The sequence below is a fragment of the Pelophylax lessonae genome (assembly GCF_965119305.1).
Source record: "Pelophylax lessonae genome assembly, chromosome: 1".
NCBI lineage: Eukaryota > Metazoa > Chordata > Amphibia > Anura > Ranidae > Pelophylax > Pelophylax lessonae.
Genome location: NC_138768.1, coordinates 272,208,589 through 272,231,270, shown reverse-complemented (window position 1 = coordinate 272,231,270; position 22,682 = coordinate 272,208,589). Strand labels below are relative to the sequence as shown.

The 22,682-nt window shown below is 41.2% G+C and overlaps 1 protein-coding gene across 2 annotated transcripts in view; it reads right to left on the bottom strand.

The window, feature by feature from the left end:
- The window catches only part of GGT5 (gamma-glutamyltransferase 5), a 136,420-nt gene that overhangs the window by 20,953 nt on the left and 92,785 nt on the right, over positions 1-22,682 (bottom strand). For both annotated transcript variants that reach the window (XM_082244212.1, XM_082244213.1), the window contains 3 exons: positions 16,728-16,915; positions 13,496-13,593; positions 6,113-6,225 (listed from right to left, as the gene is read on the bottom strand). In XM_082244212.1, coding sequence (XP_082100338.1) covers positions 6,113-6,225; positions 13,496-13,593; positions 16,728-16,915 — 399 coding nt within the window. The remainder of the gene's footprint in view (positions 1-6,112; positions 6,226-13,495; positions 13,594-16,727; positions 16,916-22,682) is intronic.

Below are 22,682 nucleotides of genomic sequence, written 5' to 3'. Positions count from 1 at the left end.
ACGTCGGCCATTAAAAGCTAAATACTGGGGTTATGGCAGCAGATAGCTGGCATAACCCCGGTATTTTTTTAAACGGCGGGCGGTCGGCTTTCAGATAAGGGTGGTCTCAGTGGCGGATTCGCCGCAGAATTACCCTTACGGTGCAGGGGAAGAGGTGCCCCCCCCCTCCCGCCGCGTCCCAGACGCTTTCCCAGCTTACCGGACCCGCCGGCAGCGGGGAAAACAATCCAGTCCCGGATCCTCAGAGACAGGAAGTCGAGTGAGGGCAAGATGGCCCTCACTCGACTCTATGGTCTTGGAGGACCGGAGCTACGTCAAATGTCGTTGCCTAGCAACCGATTTAAAGGGCCGCTTTTTTTTTTTTTTTAGTGTAGTTGTGAGGTGTGAGGTCTTTTTGACCCCAGATCTCACAATAAAGAGGACCTGTCATGCCTATTTCTATTACAAGGGATGTTTACATTCCTTGTAATAGGAATAAAAATGATCAAAACATTATTTTTTTTAAAACTGTGTAAAAATAAAAAAAATAATAAATAAAATAAATAGGAAAAAAAAAAATTAAAGCGCCCTGTCCCCGTTAGCTCGCGCGCAGAAGCGAACGCATACGCAAGTCCCGCTCACATATGTAAACGGTGTTCAAACCATACATGTGAGGTATTAGACCATACATGAGATCGTTAGAGCGAGAGCAATAATTTGAGCCCTAGACCTCCTCTGTAACTCTAAGCTGGTAACCTGCAGAAATTTTTAAAATGTTGCCTATGGGGATTTTTAAGTACCAATGTTTGGCGCCATTCTGTGAGTGTGCGCAATTTTGAAGAATGACATGTTGGGTATCTAATTACTCGGCGTAACATTATCTTTCACATTATGGAAAAAAATTGGGCTAAATTTATTTTTTAATTCAAAAAAGTGAATTTTTTTCAAAAAAAATTGCATTTGGAAGACTGCTGCGCAAATATGATGTGATAAAAAATATTGCAATGATCTCCATTTTATTCTCTAGGGTCTCTGCTAAAAAAAATATATAATGTTTGGGGGTTCTAAGTAGTTTTCTAGCAAAAAAAATGATTTAAGCTTGTAAACACCAAGTGTCAAAAATAGGCCCAGTCTTAAAGTGGATAAATGGACAACTTTGTGTAAAGTGCTACTTGGATGTTAGGCCTCTGTATGTGGCCAGGCTGTGAAAAAGTGTTACACATGTGGTATCGCCATACTCAGGAGGAATAGCAGAATGTATTTTGGGGTGTAGTTGCAAGTATACATATGCTGTGTGAGAGAAATAACCTGTTAATACATCAATTTGTAAAAAAAAAAAAAAAAAATCTTCATTTTGCAAAGAGTTGTGGGAAAAAAATACAACTTCAAAAAACTCACCATGCCCCTTATTAAATACCTTGGAATGTCTACTACAAAAAGGGGTCATTTGGGGGGTATTTGTACTTTCCTGACTTTTTAGTGTCTCAAGAAATGAGATAGGCCTTCAGTACATCAGGTGTGATCAAGTGTCATAAATTTTCAATGATTAGCACCATAACTTGTGGACTCTATAACTTTCACAAAGACCAAATAATATATACTTATTTGGGTTATTTTTACCAAAGATAAGTAGCAGTATAAATTTTGGCCAAAATTTGTGAAGAAAAATGACTAATTTGCAAAATTTTATGACAGAAACAAAGAAAATGCGTTTTTTCACAATATTTTCAGTCTTTTTTTATTTATAGCACAAAAAAATAAAAAACCCAGTAGTGATTAAATACCATCAAAAGAAAGCTCTATTTGTGTGAAAAAAAGGACACAATTTTTTTACGGGTACAGTGTTGCATGACTGAGTAATTGTCATTCAAAGTGTGAGAGCGCTGAAAGCTGAAAATCGGTCTGGGCAGGAAGGGGGTGAAAGTGCACTGTAGGCAAGTGGTTAAAGTAGAAAGTAGAAAATAGTAAAAAAACGTAAACATTTTCTGTCTTTTTTCATTTACATAATAAATAAATAAATAAAAACCACAGTGGTGATCGAATACCACCTAAAGAATTCTCTATTTGAGTGAAAAAAATTATATCAATTTAGTTTGGGTGCAGCGTTGCATGACTGTGTAATTACCACTTAAACTGGCGCAGTGCTGAATAGCAAAAAATGTCCTGGTCATGAAGGGGGTAAGATCTTCCGGAGGTCAAGTAGTTACCCAGCATCTGCATCACTTTATTGTGATCATTGTGATCCTGCCTTCACTACCTACTAAGTCACAAAACTGCAACAAGCATGCAGGGATTTAGCACATTTCAGGCTTTACTGGCTCAATATACATTATGCTCCAAGAGCTGAGCAGGTGTTACAAGGGATGACAACCCCAAAACCTTCACCCAAAAACAAATTCAATGTACTGATGTAGCCTTTCAGTGTACCAACTGTTTCATTCATTTCCATGAATTAGTACTTTATCTGATTCCTCCTGTATTGAATTGTATTGTAACCGTACTGTTTTCCCTCATGTTGTAAAGCGCAGCGCAAACGTTGTGGGCGCTATATAAATCCTGCATAATAATAATATGGAATATCAAAGCCGATTGGCCAGTCATTATATACCATATTCCTGTTTGGAAACCAATAGCTATTAGGCCAATCCTAAATAATTTTATAAAAGAATCTCCTCTATCAATTTCCGATGATTGTTTTCCATTTTTTTTTTTTTTACGGAAGGAAACTGCAGCAAGAATTATAATATTTTAGGAGCCAAATTACTTCAGAGTCCTTTACAGAACCCTTTAGCACTATTAGGCTGAATGTACACTGAACAAAATTATAAACGCAACACTTTTTTGCCCCCATTTTTCATGAGCTGAACTCAAAGAACTTTTTCTATGTACACAAAAGGCCTATTTCTCTCAAATATTGTTCACAAATCTGTCTAGATCTGTGTTAGTGAGCACTTCTTTGCTGAGATAATCCATCCACCTCACAGGTGTGGCATATCAAGATGCTGATTAGACAGCATGATTATTGCACAGGTGTGCCTTAGGCTGGCCACAATAAAGGCCACTCTAAAATGTGCAGTTTTATCACACAGCACAATGCCACAGATGTCGCAAGTTTTGAGGGAGCGTGCAATTGGAATGCTGACTGCAGGAATGTCCACCAGAGCTGTTGCCTGTGAATTGAATGTTCATTTCTCTACCATAAGCTGTCTCCAAAGATGTTTCAGAGAATTTGGCAGTACATCCGCAGACCACATGTAACCACACCAGCCCAGGACCTCCACATCCAGCATCTTCCCCTCCAAGATCGTCTGAGACCAGCCACCGGACAGCTGCTGCAACAATCGGTTTGCATAACCAAAGAATTTCTGCGCAAACTCTCAGAAACCAACTCAGGGAAGCTCATCTGGTTGCCCGTCGTCCTCATCGGGGTCGCGACCTGAGTGGGCAAATGCTCACATTCAATGGTGTCTGGCACTTTGGAGAGGTGTTCTCTTCACGGATGAATCCCAGGTTTCACTGTACAGAGCAGGTGGCAGACAGCATGTTTGGAGTCGTGTGGGTAAGCGGTTTGCTGATGTCCACGTTGTGGATCGAGTGGCCCATGGTGGCGGTGGGCTTAGGGTATGGGCAGGTGTATGTTATAGACAACGAACACAGGTGCATTTTATTGATGGCACAGAGATATTGTGACGAGATACTGAGGCCCATTGTTGTGCAATTCATCTACGACCATCACCTCATGTTGCAACATGATAATGCATGCCCCCATGTTGCAAGGATCTGTACACAATTCCTGAAAGCTGAAAACATCCCAGTTCTTGTATGGCCAGCATACTCACCGGACATGTCATCCATTAAGCATGTTTGGGATGCTCTGGATCGGCGTATAGGACAGCATGTTTCAGGTCCTGCCAATATCCAGCAACTTAGCACAGCCATTGCAGAGGAGTGGACCAACGTTTCACAGGCCACAATCAACAACCTGATCAACAATATGTGAATGAGATGTGTGGCACTGCGTGAGGCAAATGGTGGTCACACCAGATACTGACTGGTTTTCGGACCCCTTAATACAGAAAAACTGCACATTTTAGAGTGGCCTTTTATTGTGGCCAGCCTAAGGCACACCTGTGCAATAATCATGCTATCTAATCAGCATCTTCATATGCTGCACCTGTGAGGTGGATGGATTATCTCGGCAAAGGAGAGGTGCTCACTAACACAGATCTAGACAGATTTGTGAACAATATTTGAGAGAAATAGGCCTTTTGTGTATAAAGAAAAAGTCTAAGATCTTTGAATTCAGCTCATGAAAAATAAGGGCAAAAACAAACGTTTATAATTTTGTTCAGTATAATAATAAATTATCAAAGTTTTAATGGCGTGACATTAGAAGTAACAGTTAAAAAAATGAAAACATTGCTTCAGATCATATAATATGATACTTTGATGCTGATTATGGGCCTGTCATTCGAACGGTCTCTGCTTTTTATTTTCTCTCTGTCATCTGAACAATCTCTGTGCTCTGGGTCTCCCTCTGTCACTTAGAGTAGTTTACTTAAATGGCCTCTGCATTTATGGTCTTTCACTTAAATTGTCTCTGTGCTCTCACCCTCTTTCTCCGCTTAGGGGGTCTCTCATTTCAACTGCCTCTGCTAATTATTTTCTCTTTGGCCTCTCTTACTATGTGTCTCTTAATGAAACAGTCTCTGTGTTATGGATCTCTCCCTTACCATGGGTCTGTTCTGGATCTCTCCCTTACCATGGGTCTGTTCTGGATCTCTCCCTTACCATGGGTCTGTTCTGGATCTCTCCCTTACCATGGGTCTGTTCTGGATCTCTCCCTTACCATGGGTCTGTTCTGGATCTTTCCCTTACCATGGGTCTGTTCTGGATCTCTCCCTTACCATGGGTCTGTTCTGGATCTCTCCCTTACCATGGGTCTGTTCTGAATCTCTCCCTTACCATGGGTCTGTTCTGGATCTCTCCCTTACCATGGGTCTGTTCTGGATCTCTCCCTTACCATGGGTCTGTTCTGGATCTCTCCCTTACCATGGGTCTGTTCTGGATCTCTCCCTTACCATGGGTCTGTTCTGGATCTCTCCCTTACCATGGGTCTGTTATGGATCTCTCCCTTACCATGGGTCTGTTATGGATCTCTCCCTTACCATGGGTCTCTCATTTTAACAGCCGCTGCTTCTTATTTTCTATCTGGCCTATCTCTCACTGTGAATTCTCTCACCAAAACAGCATCTGAGCTCTTTCTTTCATGTCTCTAAAGTTGGCCATAGACGGATAAAAAATTCTATGTGTTTGGACAGGCTGCTTGTACTGAAGTTGATCCATCGACCTTATTGAGTGCATCCAGCCTGTCTATGTTTTTTATGTGATCGCTGCTGGTTGCTAAAGCTGCTGGCAGCAATTACTGCATTCTGAATGCTGGTAAAGCTCCAGCTGTAATAATACAATAGCATTGTGGGAGGGATTACCCCATCTATCATGACTCACTAAATCGAGCAATTTTCTTTCCTTCAACCCTTGGATGAAAGAAAGAAAATGTATAATGTATGATTTGCTCAAGTGACCATGAATAACTACGTGAATGGCCTTTGTGATCAGAAATCTTTCAGTTCACTCTTTGGCCTCTCATATGAAAATCGATTTTAGCTATATGGTCCCTCATGCACCCCCCTCTGATGAAAACTTACTTAACAGACAATAATGCATTGCATTAGATTTACATCAATAATCTTCCCTTAAGTCCTAACTTCATACTAGACAGTCCATATCCAGATTAGAAGACTTGACAAAAAATAAAAAACTTAACATTACCATGCAATAAAGAATTTTAGAGTGACTGCATGACTATCTTTTTATGTGTGGGCCATTACCATCTACGCAGGAGGCTTGCTGGTGCTGAAGATTTGATTTCTGCTGATGTAGCAAAGCAGTGGACAGTCCTGCCTATAAACAATGATAGGACATTGTGCAACGTACCTTAATAGAAGTCCTTATCAGCCAAAGAAAACATCACTTGAAAGTACGATGACCCATTTTACATTTATCTGCTGTGTGGCCAGCCTAAAAATATTAATGCATGTGTTTTACCAATAGACACAGTAGAAGTACTTACCTGTGTAGTGGCGCTTATGATCCTCACCCCACCAGCACCGCCTATTACCAGTTGAGACTTCTTGTCATGTGACAGAAAAATGGCTGGGGTCATGGATGATGGGGGCTGCTGCCCTGGAGTGACAAGAACAAGTATACTGAGACCATTTGATAGGAACAAATGCATTGACTAAACTCTGATAGAAAATGCAGATTTAATTTTTTTCAATTTGTTGGTTCTAAAACAGGGAACAAATAAATATTCACATTTAGGTTCCAACGAACATCAAAGGCTGTTTAAGGATGGCACTGCCTCATGGTTACCCTACAGATGACAACAGAGGATGTAGATCGCCTGTCTCTGCATACAGGATCTCAAAGGTTGTCCTATTTCAGGAGTCCCTTTGAGGCGAACCAGCAATTGCATTCTAAACAAAAACAGCAGAAAGAGGGCGCCTGGGTCAGTGTGATAGTTAAAACAAGTAACACTTTATTCAGATACACTTACATCAAAGTATCTTGTAAGCTGCACACAGGGTGGATGTGGATCACCAATCAAGCAGCCACCTCTCACAAGGGATGAGAAGACCGCTGTGGGGATAAACACAGACCCGCCATATGAAGGTGTATAACTGGCAGGACGGAATTTTTAATTTTTTTTGTTTCTTTTTAATATCATCCAGACAGTGTAAATTTTCTCCTCCAGAGGGGGGCGGGTTTGCCGGAAGAAGTAAGGGGCGCCTCAGAAACGCATTGCGGCCCGCCCCCTTCCTGATTTGGTCTCTTGCTAGCTCTGTGAGAGCTGGAGATGCTGCCAGTTATACACCTCCATATGGCGGGTATGAGCTTATGCCCACAGGGGTCTTCTCATCCCTTGTGAGAGCTGGCTGCTTGATTGGTGATCCACATCCACCCTGTGTGCATCTTACAAGATACTTTGATGTAAGTGTATCTGAATAAAGTGTAACTTACTATCACACCGACCCAGGCGCCCTCTTTCTGCTGTTTTTGTTTGTGTCAGAGGCAATTCCCATTTGCTGCTGAGGAGCTGCCAGTGACTGCTAACCCCACCTGTGGATCCATCCATCCTGCGGACATCTCATTGATATTCCTTACCACTATGGATTGTATGGACTAATTCTTACCCAATTTGTTTTAAGTATATGTTTTGATCTTTTTGTTCCCCCCCCCCCCCTTTGATTCATCCCCTATGGCCCATCTTATACAGTGAGCACTGACTCATGCACTACCTGCCAGTTCTGTGTGATATATATCGATTGCATTCCAAAAAGCCTGTCATGCTTTATATCATTATTAAACCAACACTCACTGCAGTAGTGTGTTTGGTGGGCCGCTCCCTTGGCAGTAAAAAAGCTCCATTTAGTTTATCATTTATGGAACTTATTAAGCTTAGCTGAACCATGATGACCCTGTCGGTAAAATAGTTAGCTTTCCTGAAATATTTATTGGGGGGGGATCCTATCTGGTTTTTACAGCAGAAAAGTGACAGTTTATTTATGCTGGCCAAGACTGGATTTATGAATGTAAAATGACATCGTTAGATTACTATCTTTCTTTAGTCTTTTTAAGTTTCTGCCTTTCTTAGTGTTGAATGTTTTGGTGTCAGGATGACAGAGCACATAGCAAGCTTTCTTAAACATTGAAATATGCAGTCCCAACCCAGCCTGACATTATGCTGATAAGCAGTGCTGGGACAAGGTCCGCCAGCGCGCCAGGGCAAAGATGGTAAACTGCGCTCCCCCCACGGATCAGACTAATAGTGGTGTAAGGTCTGTAATGTTTGTGACATGCACTGAAATAGTACTTAAGTGTTACACTGTAGCAACCTGGAGTGTTTAAAATTGGTGCACACATATAGGGTAGGGGTCGGTGGTGTCACTGGAAGGAAAAATGTCCCAGCAGTGGTGGTGTCCCTGGGGAAAATTGTCCCTGTGTCTGTAGTGTCACCAGAAGGAAAAAATGTTCCTGTATTGATGGTATGACTGGGAGGAAATTATGCTGCTCCAGTATGTTGTTTGTGTCAGTCTGAGGAGGACTGATTGACCTCCATGTCAGTGGGATGAGGGAGGGGAGGTGGACTCTGAGTGGTGCATGGACCTAAGGAGCTCTAGGGGGGCTTTAAGGGAGGAAGGTGGGTGAAAGGTCTCTAAGGGCTCATTCAAACATGTGGCTATCATTGCTGGTGTTTGACAGGTGGTGAGGGGGCCATATGTTGCTACTACCTGTTTTATCCCTAACAATGCTGACCTACTGTGCCTCTATTGTGTGCAGTACATGCCATTTCAATTTTGCCATGTGTACAGCCCTGGATGACAGCATCTCCTTGTTGAGGTGGGTGGTTGGGGCACTAAAAATGCAGCTCAACTGCCTATTTTTACCTCTCTCTCGCCTGTGTGAATAAGCCTTATGGCCTTGCTTACACTTGTGCTGGTGGGGGAAAGGTCATAACATAAGATGGTTGAGCTGCAGTTTTACTGTCTCCACCCCTTTAACCTTCAAAGGCAGCCATATGGGGTAAGCCCATGATTCAACTGTGATGCTACGCATCCCAAAATGTTTTGTTCGATAGGCTGCCCTACAGGTGAGAAATGTGAAAAATAAGTCCATGACCCTTTTCTGAAAATGTTTCAAATCACACAGTGCTGCGGCACCATGTGGTTTGATGTGTGTGAAAATGTGTGCGTTTAGCAGATGTGTGGGGGTGCCCTTAACCATCAATGGCACTGCTGAGCACCTACTAAAGGACAGTACACTTCTGTGTTTGTCAGGAAAGCCACAATTTTGTGCACAATCCTGACATGTAAGCAGGTTCACACTGGTGCACTGTGGTTTGTCCGAAGTGCGATTGTATGTGCAGTTTACCTGCAGTTTCAGGTGCGCTCCCAATGAATTCTCATGGACTGTGCATTTTCTGAACATGCATCAAAGATGCAGCATGCAAGACTGTGATTTGCTTTCATGAAAGCATGCGGTTTAAAAGAATTTAATGGAAGTGCATATCAAATTGTGGGTACATACAATCGCGCTGCAGCCAAACCACCCCGCACCTGTGTGACCCTTTTCTGAAAATGTGTCAAATCACACAGTGCTGCGGCACCATGTTAGGGATAAGAAAATAGTGAATGAGTGAGGAGGTTGGGTGGTAAGAATATGTGCTAATGAAGAGCAAAGCAATGAGGTGCAGAGAATATGAATATTCTAGGCTGTGTGAGGACAGGGCAGAAGAGCTAAAAGCAAACTGGGATGGAAAGGGTGCACGATGGGTATGAGGAATGCTGAGCTGAGACCAGAGGCTGCAGGATATGAGTAGTAGAGATATATAGACAGAACAACAGATAAGAGAAGGGAAAAAATCAACAGGGCAGAGAAGCAAGGAGGACCGGTGATTGATCGGTGATCATGCAGGAAAGGTAGAGAGAGGTGTAGGGGGGCGGAGCAGAGATGTGTCGGACAAGTGAGAGTAAGTGAGGTGTTCTAGGAGGGAGAGCAAGGTGAGGGCAGGAGTGTGAGAGGTGAGAGTGATTAGTAACTGCAGTACATAGATAAGGGAGACATCGGATGAACCGAGGTGTCAGGGAATCAGTAGATCATGTGGTGAACTCCTATCAGTGAGGCAGGAGCAGCCACTGAAGCTCCCTGTGCGCCCCCCCCCCCCTCCAACCACAGATTAGGAAACCGACCCTCCTGCCCACCCCTTGTACTGGCCCTGCTGATAAGGGCTTGTCAGAAGCACTTATCAGAAGCATGACTCATCTCTTACTCAGCCCACAATGATTCACATTTCTTTACTTTATTATTACAGAATATATCCTTAATCGGCAGCAGCTACATCAGGACACAATGTGCAGTGAGCAGAGCTGCAGAAAGTCTTTTAGATATAGCGGCATGACTCCAACATAAACCATGAAATACTAAATTCCCTTAAATGGGATCTGTAATGGCTTTCTTTTCTTCCTTTTCTTTTTCCTTTCAATATTAACGCATTTACAAACCTTTTTGTCATTTTTTTTATTACATGTTTAAAATCTAATTTTAGAAATACATTTACTGCTTTCTTGTCCTGCATTCTTAAGCTGGCCATACATGGGTCAGAATTTGGCCAGTTTAGCAGGGACCGAATTTTAATTCATGTACAGGTCATGTGATTGTACAGAAGTCAATCTACTGATCAGCTTCTGTACAACTTCCCTGTCGGATTTTCCCTGCTCTATCAGTGCTGCAGGCTATGGCCTGCAATGGTGATCGGTGTATTCTGACAGCAGGGAAGTCTCCCCACTGTCAGAATACAACAGCTCAGCGGGGAGGATTCCCCCAGCCACACTCAGTGTGTGGATGGGGGATTTGAGTCAGCATTTTCATTTAAGCTGCGTGTTGAACGAAAATAACTCACTCATCTATGGGTTACCTTACCTTGCAAGACATTCTGGCCTTTACAATAGGACAGCCCAGCAGTAGAGACACACAAAGGATCTCCATGAAAAAAGGTACATTTGCAAGCAAAGGTTTTGTTAGGGGTAATGTTAGGATTACTGTAACGGTAGGCTGCAGCTCTCAATGCAGAAAATTACTAGTCCTGATCTTCACCATTAAAGCACTCTGCAGGCCCTGCTGAACACAGCAACACGGATTGCATGTGCATAGAAGGTGGTCACTGAGAAAGCTCCTCCAGAATGAGCTGTGTTTTCAATCTAAATAGCTGAGGATGGAGATAGGTATGGATACAGATAGCACTACCAGTGGTGTCCAAATCTAAACAGCTTCATGGACAGCAATGGTAACAAAACTGCAGTTATTTCACTGCAAAAACTAAGAGTATTGTTACCCTACCAAAAAAAGCACTTATTCATTGGTTTAACTAGGGTGATCAACTGGTGTTCACAAATTGTTCCATGGGGTATTTAGAAAAAAAAACTTGGACTAACTGGTATGGGCAGCCTACAACACATATGTGATTTTATAGTTTAACCATAGTTCTATTTTACCAAAAGGTTCAGACACACTTCAGCATGCTTCCTGTATGCACGGAGGAATGCTTTAAATAACACTTGTAGTAGAAAGGTCTTTGCAGCTGTAGGAGTCCTAAAAGACCCAAGACCTGGAACGGCAGACTGATCTTCCAGCTGCAGGCTAGAACACACCACATCAATAAGTTTTGAAAATCCTATAAACCCAAGGTAATTGAAGGTAATTGAAGAAAATTGCGATGCCTCAAAAACAGTTTTTTCAGAGATAAACTGACTGACCTACCTAATTAGAGCACAGTTGCCATGTCTGTTCACTAAATGATTTTGTTCTTTACAGTACATAGCTGCATAACAAATTGGCACTTTAGATCATGGCTAAAATAATAAGCCACTGTAGTAGCAATGCTCATTCTGTAGGAAGAGGATTGATTCTTCTTGCAACATCTGTTCTTTCTAAGAACGGCTCGAAGCCTGCTGCATAGAGCAAAATGTCTGTAAAATACCCCCTAAAACTGCAAATGGGTCTACAGCTTCACAGCTGGGGACACATTTCTATTTGCAAAAGCAATTTTAGCAAAGGGCAGATTGACAGCTCCCTATAAAATTGCTGCAGTAATACACTTACGATCTTTGAACCTCTCTCCAGCGGCCTTTCAGAGTCTAGGCACCTGCTATCGAAGATGTATAGACTCGTCCTCGGGGGCCAGTCTTCCTCTGTCCCCAATTTTGTTAAGGAGTGGGAGAGAGAAATGGGTCAATACTTTACCCCACCACAGATACAGAGACTGATCAGACTGACTCATTATACCTCAAAATGCTCCTGTATGCAGATGGTATTGGACTCTCGGAATAGCACAAATGTACCCGATTGTAGATGCACGTTGCTGGAGGCGATGTGATGGCCCAGGGACATTTTTCCATTTATGGTCGTCCTGCCCTAAATTAAACCATTTTGGGAGGCCATTGCCCCATGGATCAAACAGACAACTCTTAGACCTATATAGTTCTCTCCTCTGCATTTCTTGTTCCATGGGGTTCCCTCACCCTAAAAATTCTACAAAAAAAAGAGTAACTCCTCATTTATTGAATGCAGCCAAATCATTAATTCCCAGGTTTTGGAGACAATCTAAATGTCCCACTCTGCTAGATTGGAAAAGGGAAGTTGATACAATCATGGAAGTTGAAATTTGGGTCCATATGGTCAAAGATCAACAAGAAAAGTTTAGAGACACATGGTCAGGTTGGATGTACTATTCTTCTGAGATTAGTTCAGATAGTACAACATCGCTGTACAACTCTTAAGTGGCACCCGAGAGGCTACATGTTTTCCTCACAAATGCACCTGCAATCTGTTCACTTGGTTCAAGTGATTTGTTTTGTTTTCCACATCTCCCTCTGTTAGGTTGTTTTCTCCTCCTATCATCCCTGATTTATTTTTCTTTTTTTTCCGTTTCTTGTTCTTCCTTCCCTTATACATCGCTCATTGGATGAAAACTAAATATGCAAATTAGTGCTATGTTTATATGCTATAGATCCTGGACCGGTGTGGGATACCTGGGGGTGCTATCTTGGTGGGGTGCCGTGAGGAGTCCTCCCCTGTCCTGATGTACCCGTGTTAATGAAGGTGTGGGGATGGGTGGAACATCTGGGAGCTCCGGTACTGGGTGCCCTTCGTTTATCTCCACTGTTTAGACCTTCCCGTTTGGTATACTCCACTTGATGCTCATGTCACTAGCGCATTCTTTCAATATTACATATATTCTCCCTGTTTTTCTTGATACACATCTATGGTCGATTGTATTATTTTTTGTTACTTATTTTATTATTTATCATTCTTGTTCTGGTTATATATATCTGGTAAAAATTTCAATAAAACTTTATTATGCAAAAAAAAAAAATTGCTGCACTAAACATCTTAAGCTTAGCTTCCCCGCTCCCTCTTCCCTTTCCCTGCCCCCTTTCTCCTTTCCCCCGCATCCTATTTCCAGATCTGCCGTGTGGGCATGATCCAATTTGATATCTAGAGGCCTGCAAAGGTCTGACAAAAATGCCTTGGCTTTGGCTTTAGAGAACCTTAAGTGGGTAATTTCTCATATTTTTCTCCTTTCAGTTCAAATGTGTAGTACCTGCTATTGTTCATGCTTTTGAACTCTCATGAGTGACCTAATCTTGTTTCAAGTTCTGGACCTATTGTAATGTGACATTGTCTTCAATCTGCAATGTATTTCACTTTACTGCCTAATTTGATTTTGTCTGCTTTGCTGAGGGTTCTAACTTTTTTTTGATAAAGTTTAATAAAATGTGTTCTTTTAATAAAAGAAAAAAAAAACACCTATAGAGTTGGCTATACACCATTAACCTAGCTTAACAGCCTCTAATGCCACTTGACTTCAGACAGTAGTCAGAAAAAGAGTTCTCACCTGCCCTGACTGGCTCTGAAAGATAAGAAATGCAGAAATCTGCCAGTTGATTATTCAGGATGATCCCTGTGCTTGGTGAATAAACCATTGCGCCAAATCTAAGGAAAAAAGAGGAGCTCTGATTCACTAACAAATAACCTAATAGTACAACATAGTTCATTATAAAATCACAAAAGAAAAATACCATACAGCAATTTCATAAATTCTTAATTAAAAGCCTGATAACGTGTGTACTAAACGATCCCTGCAAAGTTAGAAGAATGTAATTGAAACCTTGCTACCACATACTGTATATGGAAAGTGAAGCACATAACTTGAAATGAATGCATAATGCATACTCTGCAGAGTGGCATAACAAAGATCTTTATACTGATGAAACAGATATATGGAAGGGATAAGGATGAAAAAGTGAGGATAGGGTGGGGGTCCATTCACACTACTGTGCTGCTTTAGTATGTGTGCGTTAATGCGCAATGTGCATGATGTAGCATCTTTGGAAGTGCACAGCATTATAATATAAATTTGCATGTTGTGATGCACCACATCTGTTGGCAAGGTGTTTTGGGGTGCCATTTAGAATGGACTTGAACAAGTGTGTATTGACAAGCATTTGTATATACACTATATTGTCAAAAGTATTGGGATGCCTGCCCTTACACACACATGAACTTTAATAGCATCCCAGTCTTCGTCCATAGGGCTCAATATTGAGTTGGCCCACTCTTTGCAGCTAGAACAGCTTCAACTTTTCTGGGAAGGCTGTCAACAAGGTTTAGGAGTATGTCAATGGAAATGTTTGACCATTCTTCCAGAAGCGCATTTGTGAGATCAGGCACTGGTGAGGACTAGAAGGCCTGGCTCGCAGTCTCCACTCTAATTCATCCCAAAGATGTTCTATCGGGTTGAGATCAGGACTCTGTGCAGGTCAGTCAAGTTCCTCCACTCCAAACTCGCTCATCCATGTCTTTATGGACCTTGCTTTGTACACTGGCACGCAGTTATGTTGGAACAGGAATGGGCCATCCACAAACTGTTCCCACAAAGTTGGGAGCATGAAATTGTCCAAAATGTCTTGGTATGCTGATGTATTAAGAGTTCCCTTCATTGGAACTAAGGGGCAAAGCCCAACCCCTAAAAAAACAACCCTGTACCATAATCCTCCATCCACCAAATGATTTGGAGCAAACAATGTAGTGTATTTGGTCAGTGGCAATTGGTAGGTGTCCAATTTTTTGGGTGTGTTGGTGGAGGGAGAAGGTTTCCAACAAGGAGAGGGTATATAGAAAAGCACTGTGAGGAGACAGGACCTTATACCTGCCAGCATTTGCAGCCTGAGAGCTTGGTGTATGACGCTTTCTGTGGGGAGGAAAGCATTGTACAATTGAATTAATTGTCTGTTATTGTTCTCTCTGATCATCTAGTTTAAACTTATAACAGCTGATCCTCTGACCTTTTTTTATGTAATTGATGGTATACTGCAAGGAAAAAGTTAGTGTTAAGAAAAATATAAAAACCAAAACAAGAAAACAGAGGTGTTGTTTATAGCAACCTAAATGGGATGTGGTAAGCATATTATGATAGCAAATCCACAAAAGGCACTGGTAGAGGAACTAACGTTCAAATAAAAAATGTACTAGCAGATACAGTTTATTTGATAGACAATACTTTATATAAATATCTATTGCCAAAAAACTGCTTTATATATCATTTTTTTTTTTTATTAGTGTACACTACATATACAGTGCAGTGCACACTCCTGACCCTTCCCTGGCATCTATAAGATGCCAAAAATAACAGAGCTTGATGTTGGGAGGATATAAAACCAGTGCACATGGATGTGCACATGGAAGAAGATGATTGTTCTATTGACTTAGCGACAAGGAAAATGAACACCAAGGAGTCAAAAGAAGTGTATGAGGAGAAACAATGTTTCTATAAATCACTTAACCCAACACCTCAAAGAACAAAGCATACTGGGGCAAAAACTTTGCTTGAGTTAAAAGGCTAAGGTCTAACTGGTGAGTCCAAATCAAACAGATATGGTAAAACTTTGAAATGTCATCCCTGTTTTACCATACTCATTACAAAAGACCATTGATATATTGCAATAGATTGTTATAAGTGAAGTTTTCACAAGGGCTTAGTAGAAGTTGTTAGTATGCTGCAAGAAACTAAGAGAGACCGAAGTACTGCAAAAAGTGACTAGTGATAGAGGACTATAGGCAACTCTTATAGTGCAAGAACCATTTAAAACCACAGATATGCTAAGATAAAAAATCAAACATAGCAACTGATTTGATGACATGCTATCAAAGATATCTAGAGGTCAACGATATGCTCAAAAAATGATTAGAGACCAGTGACACACTCCCAAAGATGACTAGAGACTACTGGCATACTATTAAAAATAACTAGAGACCACTGGCACACTTATAAAGATGACCAGAGAGCACTGACATTATCTCAAACATGATTCAATGGCTTTGACTTGTTCTCAAAGATGACTAGAGACCACTGACATGTTTTTAAAGTTGACAAGTGACCAGTGACTTTCCCCTAAAGATGACCAGGGACCACTGACTTGCAGCCTAAGATGAGTAGAGACCACTAACATGTTCACAAAAATGACCAGGGACCACTGACTTGCTGCCTAAGATGAGTAGAGACCACTAACATGTTCACAAAAATGACCAAAGACCACTGACTTGCTGCCTAAGATGAGTAGAGACCACTAACATGTTCACAAAAATGACCAAAGACCACTGACTTGCTGCCTAAGATGAGTAGAGACCACTAACATGTTCACAAAAATGACCAAAGACCACTGACTTCCTGCAAAGGTGACTAGAAGCCAATAACTTGCTCCCACATATGACTGGAGACCACTGATTTGCTCCTAAAGGCGACCAGAGATCAATGATATGTTCTAAGATATTATTAGAAACTAATTTGGCGAAGGTGAAAAAGGTCTATAAATAATGATATACAGTATGTAGCAAAGCAAGGAGATAGCAGACAGAAAATAGAAATTGCATTTCTTCTCAGGTAACCCAAATAAACTTTTGTTTTTTTGGACTGCCTTTGAATTTATAGGTGCTTTTCAAACCCGACTAAAAATAAAATAAAAGTTATTATGCGAATATAATCATTTTGCACATTAAATTAGAAATAATTGCTTTCTTCTCTCCCAAAAAAAAAAAAAATATAGGCAAATTAAATTGTAAATTCTTACACATGATTGATGGAGCTTGTGACAGAAACAGAACTCCCATCTTTGGTAATGACAGAGATATGAGTGGTGCCCAATGTTTCTGGATGAATAGAAGACACATTATAGAAACTGAGTGTGTGATCACCAGAGTCATCAATCTTCTCTCTTATCTTCTGTGCATAGCTTGGTGACAGCAGAGTGTCTAAAAGCTGTGAATAAGAGAAAAGAAACTGGAATTAACAGGAACTTTTTAACAGTTAGCACACATCCTTTTTAATTTGAAAGATGGGTTCAGTAGGAGCTGTTTTACCTGCCAAAGGATTTTTTTTGTCTGTCCCTACCTGAGATTTATACCGCTTAGGCACAGAGCACCACTCTGTGCTGTGTAGAGAGCAGGGGAGGACTGGGCAAGGGAGGCATCTGCCCCCCAAGCCACTCTGATGCCCCATAAAAAGGCTGCACTGCTTCTGCCACAGACATACCAAAAGGATTTCTGGTGAAGAGAAGTAAAAAATCCCCACCGCTGACCTACTGAGTGGGGGATAAAGAACAGGACAGTGCGCAGCCCCCCCCCCCCCAGCATGGATGGTGTAAACTGTGTCTGAGCAGAGGCTGGTGTCATGCCCCACTGGAGACTCTGCTCCTCTGGCCAGCACCAACCAAACTGTCCTCCCAACCACTCCCTGCTGGCCAGGTCAGGAAACCAGATTCGGCCGGTGAGCAGAGAGTACCTGAAGCGAAGCTTCAGCCTGGAATGGGGGTCAGGAGGAGGCCGGAAAGAGGGAGAGTGGGAGGGGGGGCGAGTCGCTGCACCATGTGCCTATGGTTTGTACTTGCCTCCTGGGCTGAAAGTTGCCAGTCAGCCCCTGGTAGAGAGGACCTGATGTTTCCCTGCTACAGATTAACTTACTGATTTCCTCCACACCTTGTGACTGGACAGTGGAAGAAAAATCAGCACCCTGATGAGCTCATCTTCTGTGTCACTTTGCTCTCTACTCCTAGCAACATGCTTTTCTGCTTTTCCTCTCCCTCTCTAGATTGTAAAAGACTGACATCAAATAAACTTGGATTCTCACACTGCTTGCTTTATGTAAATATATATGATGATTTATTAATGATTACAGAGCTTTACCTAGGGTCCAGGTTTAAAGTGGTTGTAAATCCCTAAGGTTTTTTCTATGTATTGGGTAGGGTAAAAAAAACCTTCGGTGCCAGAGGATCCACCCCCCCCCCATACTTACCTGAACCCATTCTTGGTCCAGTGCTGTGCACATGAGCAGTGCCTCTCTCAGCTCTGTCCCTTCTCACTGGGGAGATTATCATAGCCATTGGCTCCCGCTGCTGTCAATCAAATCCTGTGATGAGGGAAGGTAGGGGCGGTCCCGAGCCACACTGTCTGTGTCTATGGATGGAGCCAGGATGGCATGGGATCAAGCCCACACAAGTGCCCTCATAGAAAGCATCATTTTATAATGGGCATTGGCTGAGGAGGAGGAGCCAGGAGTGCCAGCGGGGGGACCTGAGAAGAGGAGGATCAGGACTGCTCTGTCCAAAACCATTGCACAGAGCGAGCAAGTATCCCATGTTTTAATTAAAAAAGACTTGGAAGCTTTACAATCGTTTCAAAATGTAAGTATGACCAAAATGTTTACTTTAGTTTTGGATGGTGTGGGGGAGAGTTAGATAACTTGTCCTTTTTCTATTGCTTTAAAAACAAACACAAACTGGGACATTTGAGGTACAAAAAAAAATGTAAATTGCTTTTTATAATGAAAATTGGGCTTTACTGCCCTGCCTCTCCACCTTGTCTAATCAGAGAGTTCTATGAATTAATTGAGAAAATGCACAAACTGTGGATGTTTACATGGTGTGTTCAATAAAAACATGGCAACATTTCATTGTTTGTGTGTTATTAGTTTAAGCAGACTGTGATTGTCTATTGTTGTGACTTAGATAATGATCAGATCACATTTTATGACCAATTTGTGCAGAAATCCATATCATTCCAAAGGGTTCACATACTTTTTCTTGTAGCTGTACATAGTTACACTGGTCCAACCTGGACCAATGTGGCTATGTAAAAATACCATACATAGAGTAATTCTTTAATACCTGGACAAGAAAACATGTGTAAAAAATAAATGCAAATAGAGCAGTTCAATATAAAAAAAAATATAAATGTAACAGTCACAAAGGATTGCTATGATTTGAAAGAAAAATATATTAGCCATCCTAAGTTGCACCTGTCACACATGAAAAGAATTGTCATTGGACAGCTAAATGCACCACCTTATAGAATATAGAGAGATCTCAGCAATCTGCAAACTCAAAAGGAATTTTGTGTAGAACCTCATTGCTAGGCGACACTATGTTTGTGTGAGATGGATGAAATGGCAGATGTGTGGCTTCTACTAAACATCGCTTAACCCACTCAACGGGCTGTGGCTTTTTGAGAGGCTTCCTGGTCACAGGGGGAGGATCTGGAAAAATAGGAGTGTGTGATGGCTATGGAAGGTTTTGAATGAGTGAGCAGTAAGGTAACCAGATTTCCAAACCACCATTCAGGGACACCTCCCCGCCCCCCCCCTTAAAAAGATAGTTTTTGATACCTTTTTTGCCAATTTTTTGAAAAGCAAACAGTGATCACCTGTTTAAGCAGCTGGTATACTATCAATGCAAAGAAAAAAAAATTCAAAAAGATTGTTTTTTTAGGAGCAGAGATCTAAAAAAAAGTGCAACAATATAAAAGAAAAATTCCATTAAATATAGTGTCTAGGAGGTCTCTTTAGTCTATCTGTAAAGTGGCGCATCTATAGCATGCATAGAACATGCTGCAGCAAAAATTACATTTCTAAAAAAAAAAAAAAAAAAATCACATTTAAATCGACTCACAGTTGCAATTGCCAGCACCTGGCTATTGAAAAAAATAAAGGGTCTATACCAGACCCTTCGGTGCATGCTGGGTCAGTGATGTCACAAGTGGGCGGTGCCACCAGGTGACGTCTCCAGGTGGCCCAGCCCGTTACCTATATAAGAACTGTAATTCGGCAGAGCCAGCCTTCATGGACGGCAGGAGCGTTTTTGTTTTTCCTTTCCAAGTTCAGGCAGTGGCAGCGACGGTGTGATTGACGATGGATTTACATTGGGGGACACTGTTTTTTTATTTTTTAATAAAAGAAATTTTAAAAAACTGTTGGTGTTTTTATTACTTTTTGACACTTTTGTGGTGAATGGGCACTATGTACCCCATACTCGTTCACATGGGGGGGGCGGGATCTAGGGGCCCCTTTGGTAAAGGGGACTTCCAGATTCTAATAAGCCCCCCCACCCTCAGACCCCCACAACCACCAGCCAGGGTTGTAGGGATGGGGCCCTTGTCCCCATCAACATTGGGGCAAGGTGCTTTGGGGTGCACGCATCCCTCCATATCGAGGGCATGTGCCCTTGTATAGTTCTGGAGGGGGTCCTTTCGCTCATTCCTCCCCCTTTCCTGACCTGCCAGGCTGCATGCTCGGATAAGCATCTGGTACAGATTTTGGGGGTGACTGTTTTTTTCTTTTTTATTTTGGCTTGGGTTTTCCCTAAAATCCATACCAGATCCAAATGGTGGGGGGGACCCCATTTAAAAAAAAAAAAAAACTTTTTTTTTTACCAGCAATTATTTTTTTATTATTCAGTTGTCAGCGGGGAAGCCCATTGACAGCTGATGACACATCGGTTGTTGAAGACGCTGCGGCCGTTTCCCGGTCCTGCTCCTTTACAACCAGCTTTTACTGCATCTTTTTTGGGCAAAGCTTTGTAGCCACTGTAGCAATCTGCAATCTGTGACAATAGGGAACTCAGTTGATTATTTAAATTAGAATTTAAAGTGATAATAAAAGGTACATTTTTTTTTTGTTTTACATAACAAACATGTTTTTTCTTTCCTGCTCTGTGCAATGGTTTTGCACAAAGCAGCCCCAATCCTCCTTATCTCAAGTCCCCTGCTGGTGCTCCTATCTCCTCTTCAATTTACTTCATATTACATCAGTTCAGAATTCAGACTTGTCCTCTCTATTGAGATAAATCTCATAAAGTTACTTCTGTTGAAAGTTTGACAGAAGATATAAGGAAATAAATAAACAATATTTCATAATTTAAAAATACCTTCAAAAGGGGCCCTAAATACAAGCGTAATTGGACCACCATTGAATTATTTTTATTTTATTCTGCTATTTTTTTAAACTTTATTGTAAAGTTAAAATAAAGTATTTTTATACTTCTGGTGGTTTTGTTATAACTTTGTTTTACAATGCATTTCTTGTATATCTTGGGCCAGACTTTGGTCTTGTTATAGTGTATTGTGGATTAAGAAGATAAAAGCATTGTATACTTTTGTATTGTATTGTCTAAAATATAGTTCAATATATTTATTGTCAATTTAAATTCCTATGGTTTATTTGTCTTAAAGTAGAACTACAGATAAAACATTTTTTTTCTTCATTTTGGATAGAGCAAGTGAGCGTTATAACTCCTGTGGGATTTTTTTTTTTTTCGACATCTGTGTTCCATTGCAGAGATTTCATTTTACTTCTTGTCCTATAGACAAACAGGAAGTGAGAGAATATCCCTGCAAACTAGGGGAATTCCTTGGGGACCTTGGGGAAATTGGAAGATTTCTCCTCTATTACTTTTCTGGGGACAACCCAAAATTTAGGATTTTCTTTTACCTCCACTTTCAATGATAATGGTAAACAGGACAAATAGTGAGGGTGAATCTCAGTGATGGGGGCACAGACAGTAATAACAACTGACAGAGGTTCTAATCCCTCTCCACTACAAAAAAAAGTTTTGCCTTTAGTTATACTTTAAGGGTGTGCCAGAGTGGTTGAGATAACCCACTATTTAAACATTTTAATTCCAAAAAAGTTATTAAATTAGTGGCTCCTAAGGGAATAAGCTACAAGAATACTCTGGAAAGAACAATCCCATTTGTTTTTATAGAGTAGATATAAAATACACTGGGGTCAATTCACAAATGTTTATTGCATAAGATATTTGTGTTTCATATGAAATATTGCATCTAAGGTTACGTATTGCATTTGCGGTAAACACTGCAAATGTAGCATATAACAGTGGTAAGTATCACAAATAAAAAAAAATGCAATATTACATTAACATCACTTCACAAAAAAAAATGTTTATTATCTCATGGTCAAGACACTCATTATTTAACAGATGTACAAAGTTAAAATTGAGACATTTAGCAGTGGTATTACTATGGCTACTGTGACAGCTCCCACTCAGGGCTACTGACTCTGTCCGGTACATTCATCTGCCAGCTGGTTATTCCCAGCTGAGAGGTGAATGAGAACAAAAGGGGCGGTAAATGTGTAAAAAAAAAACTCGAAGATTCATACCAGACCCTGAAATTTTGGTATGGATTTTCTGGTTTGTTCTAAAAAAATAAATGCTGTGCTCCTCCATCTGGTATAGATTTTAGGAGGGAACCTATAAAAAAAAAAAAAACAAGAAAAAAAAAAACACAAAAAGGTGTGGGGTTCCTCCGAAATTCATATCAGAACCTTATCTGAACATGTATCCTGGCTGGCCAGAAAAGGTGAGGACGAGCGTGTGCCCCCCTCTTCCTGAAGCATACCAGGCCACATGTACTCAACTCAGAGGGACACCTTGCCAGGGGTACCAGAGGAGCGGGGTCTCCTGGGTGATGTCATTGATCAAATGAGGTTACCTGGAAGACCCAGGCCTATTGTTTACAATTCACAATGGGGACTGGGACAAGTAATTCCTGATGAAGAGGCATCAGGGAGCAGATTGTGTCAATATCTTTATCGTGATTGACAAGGATCTGCATTGCTGGACAATGTGACTTTTTGGGAGGGGGGTTTAATATAAGACTTATCAAAAAGGGGGTCTGCATGTCATTGTTTAAAATCCATTTTAGACATTAAGTGCCTGATGTAAATTGAGGGGGGG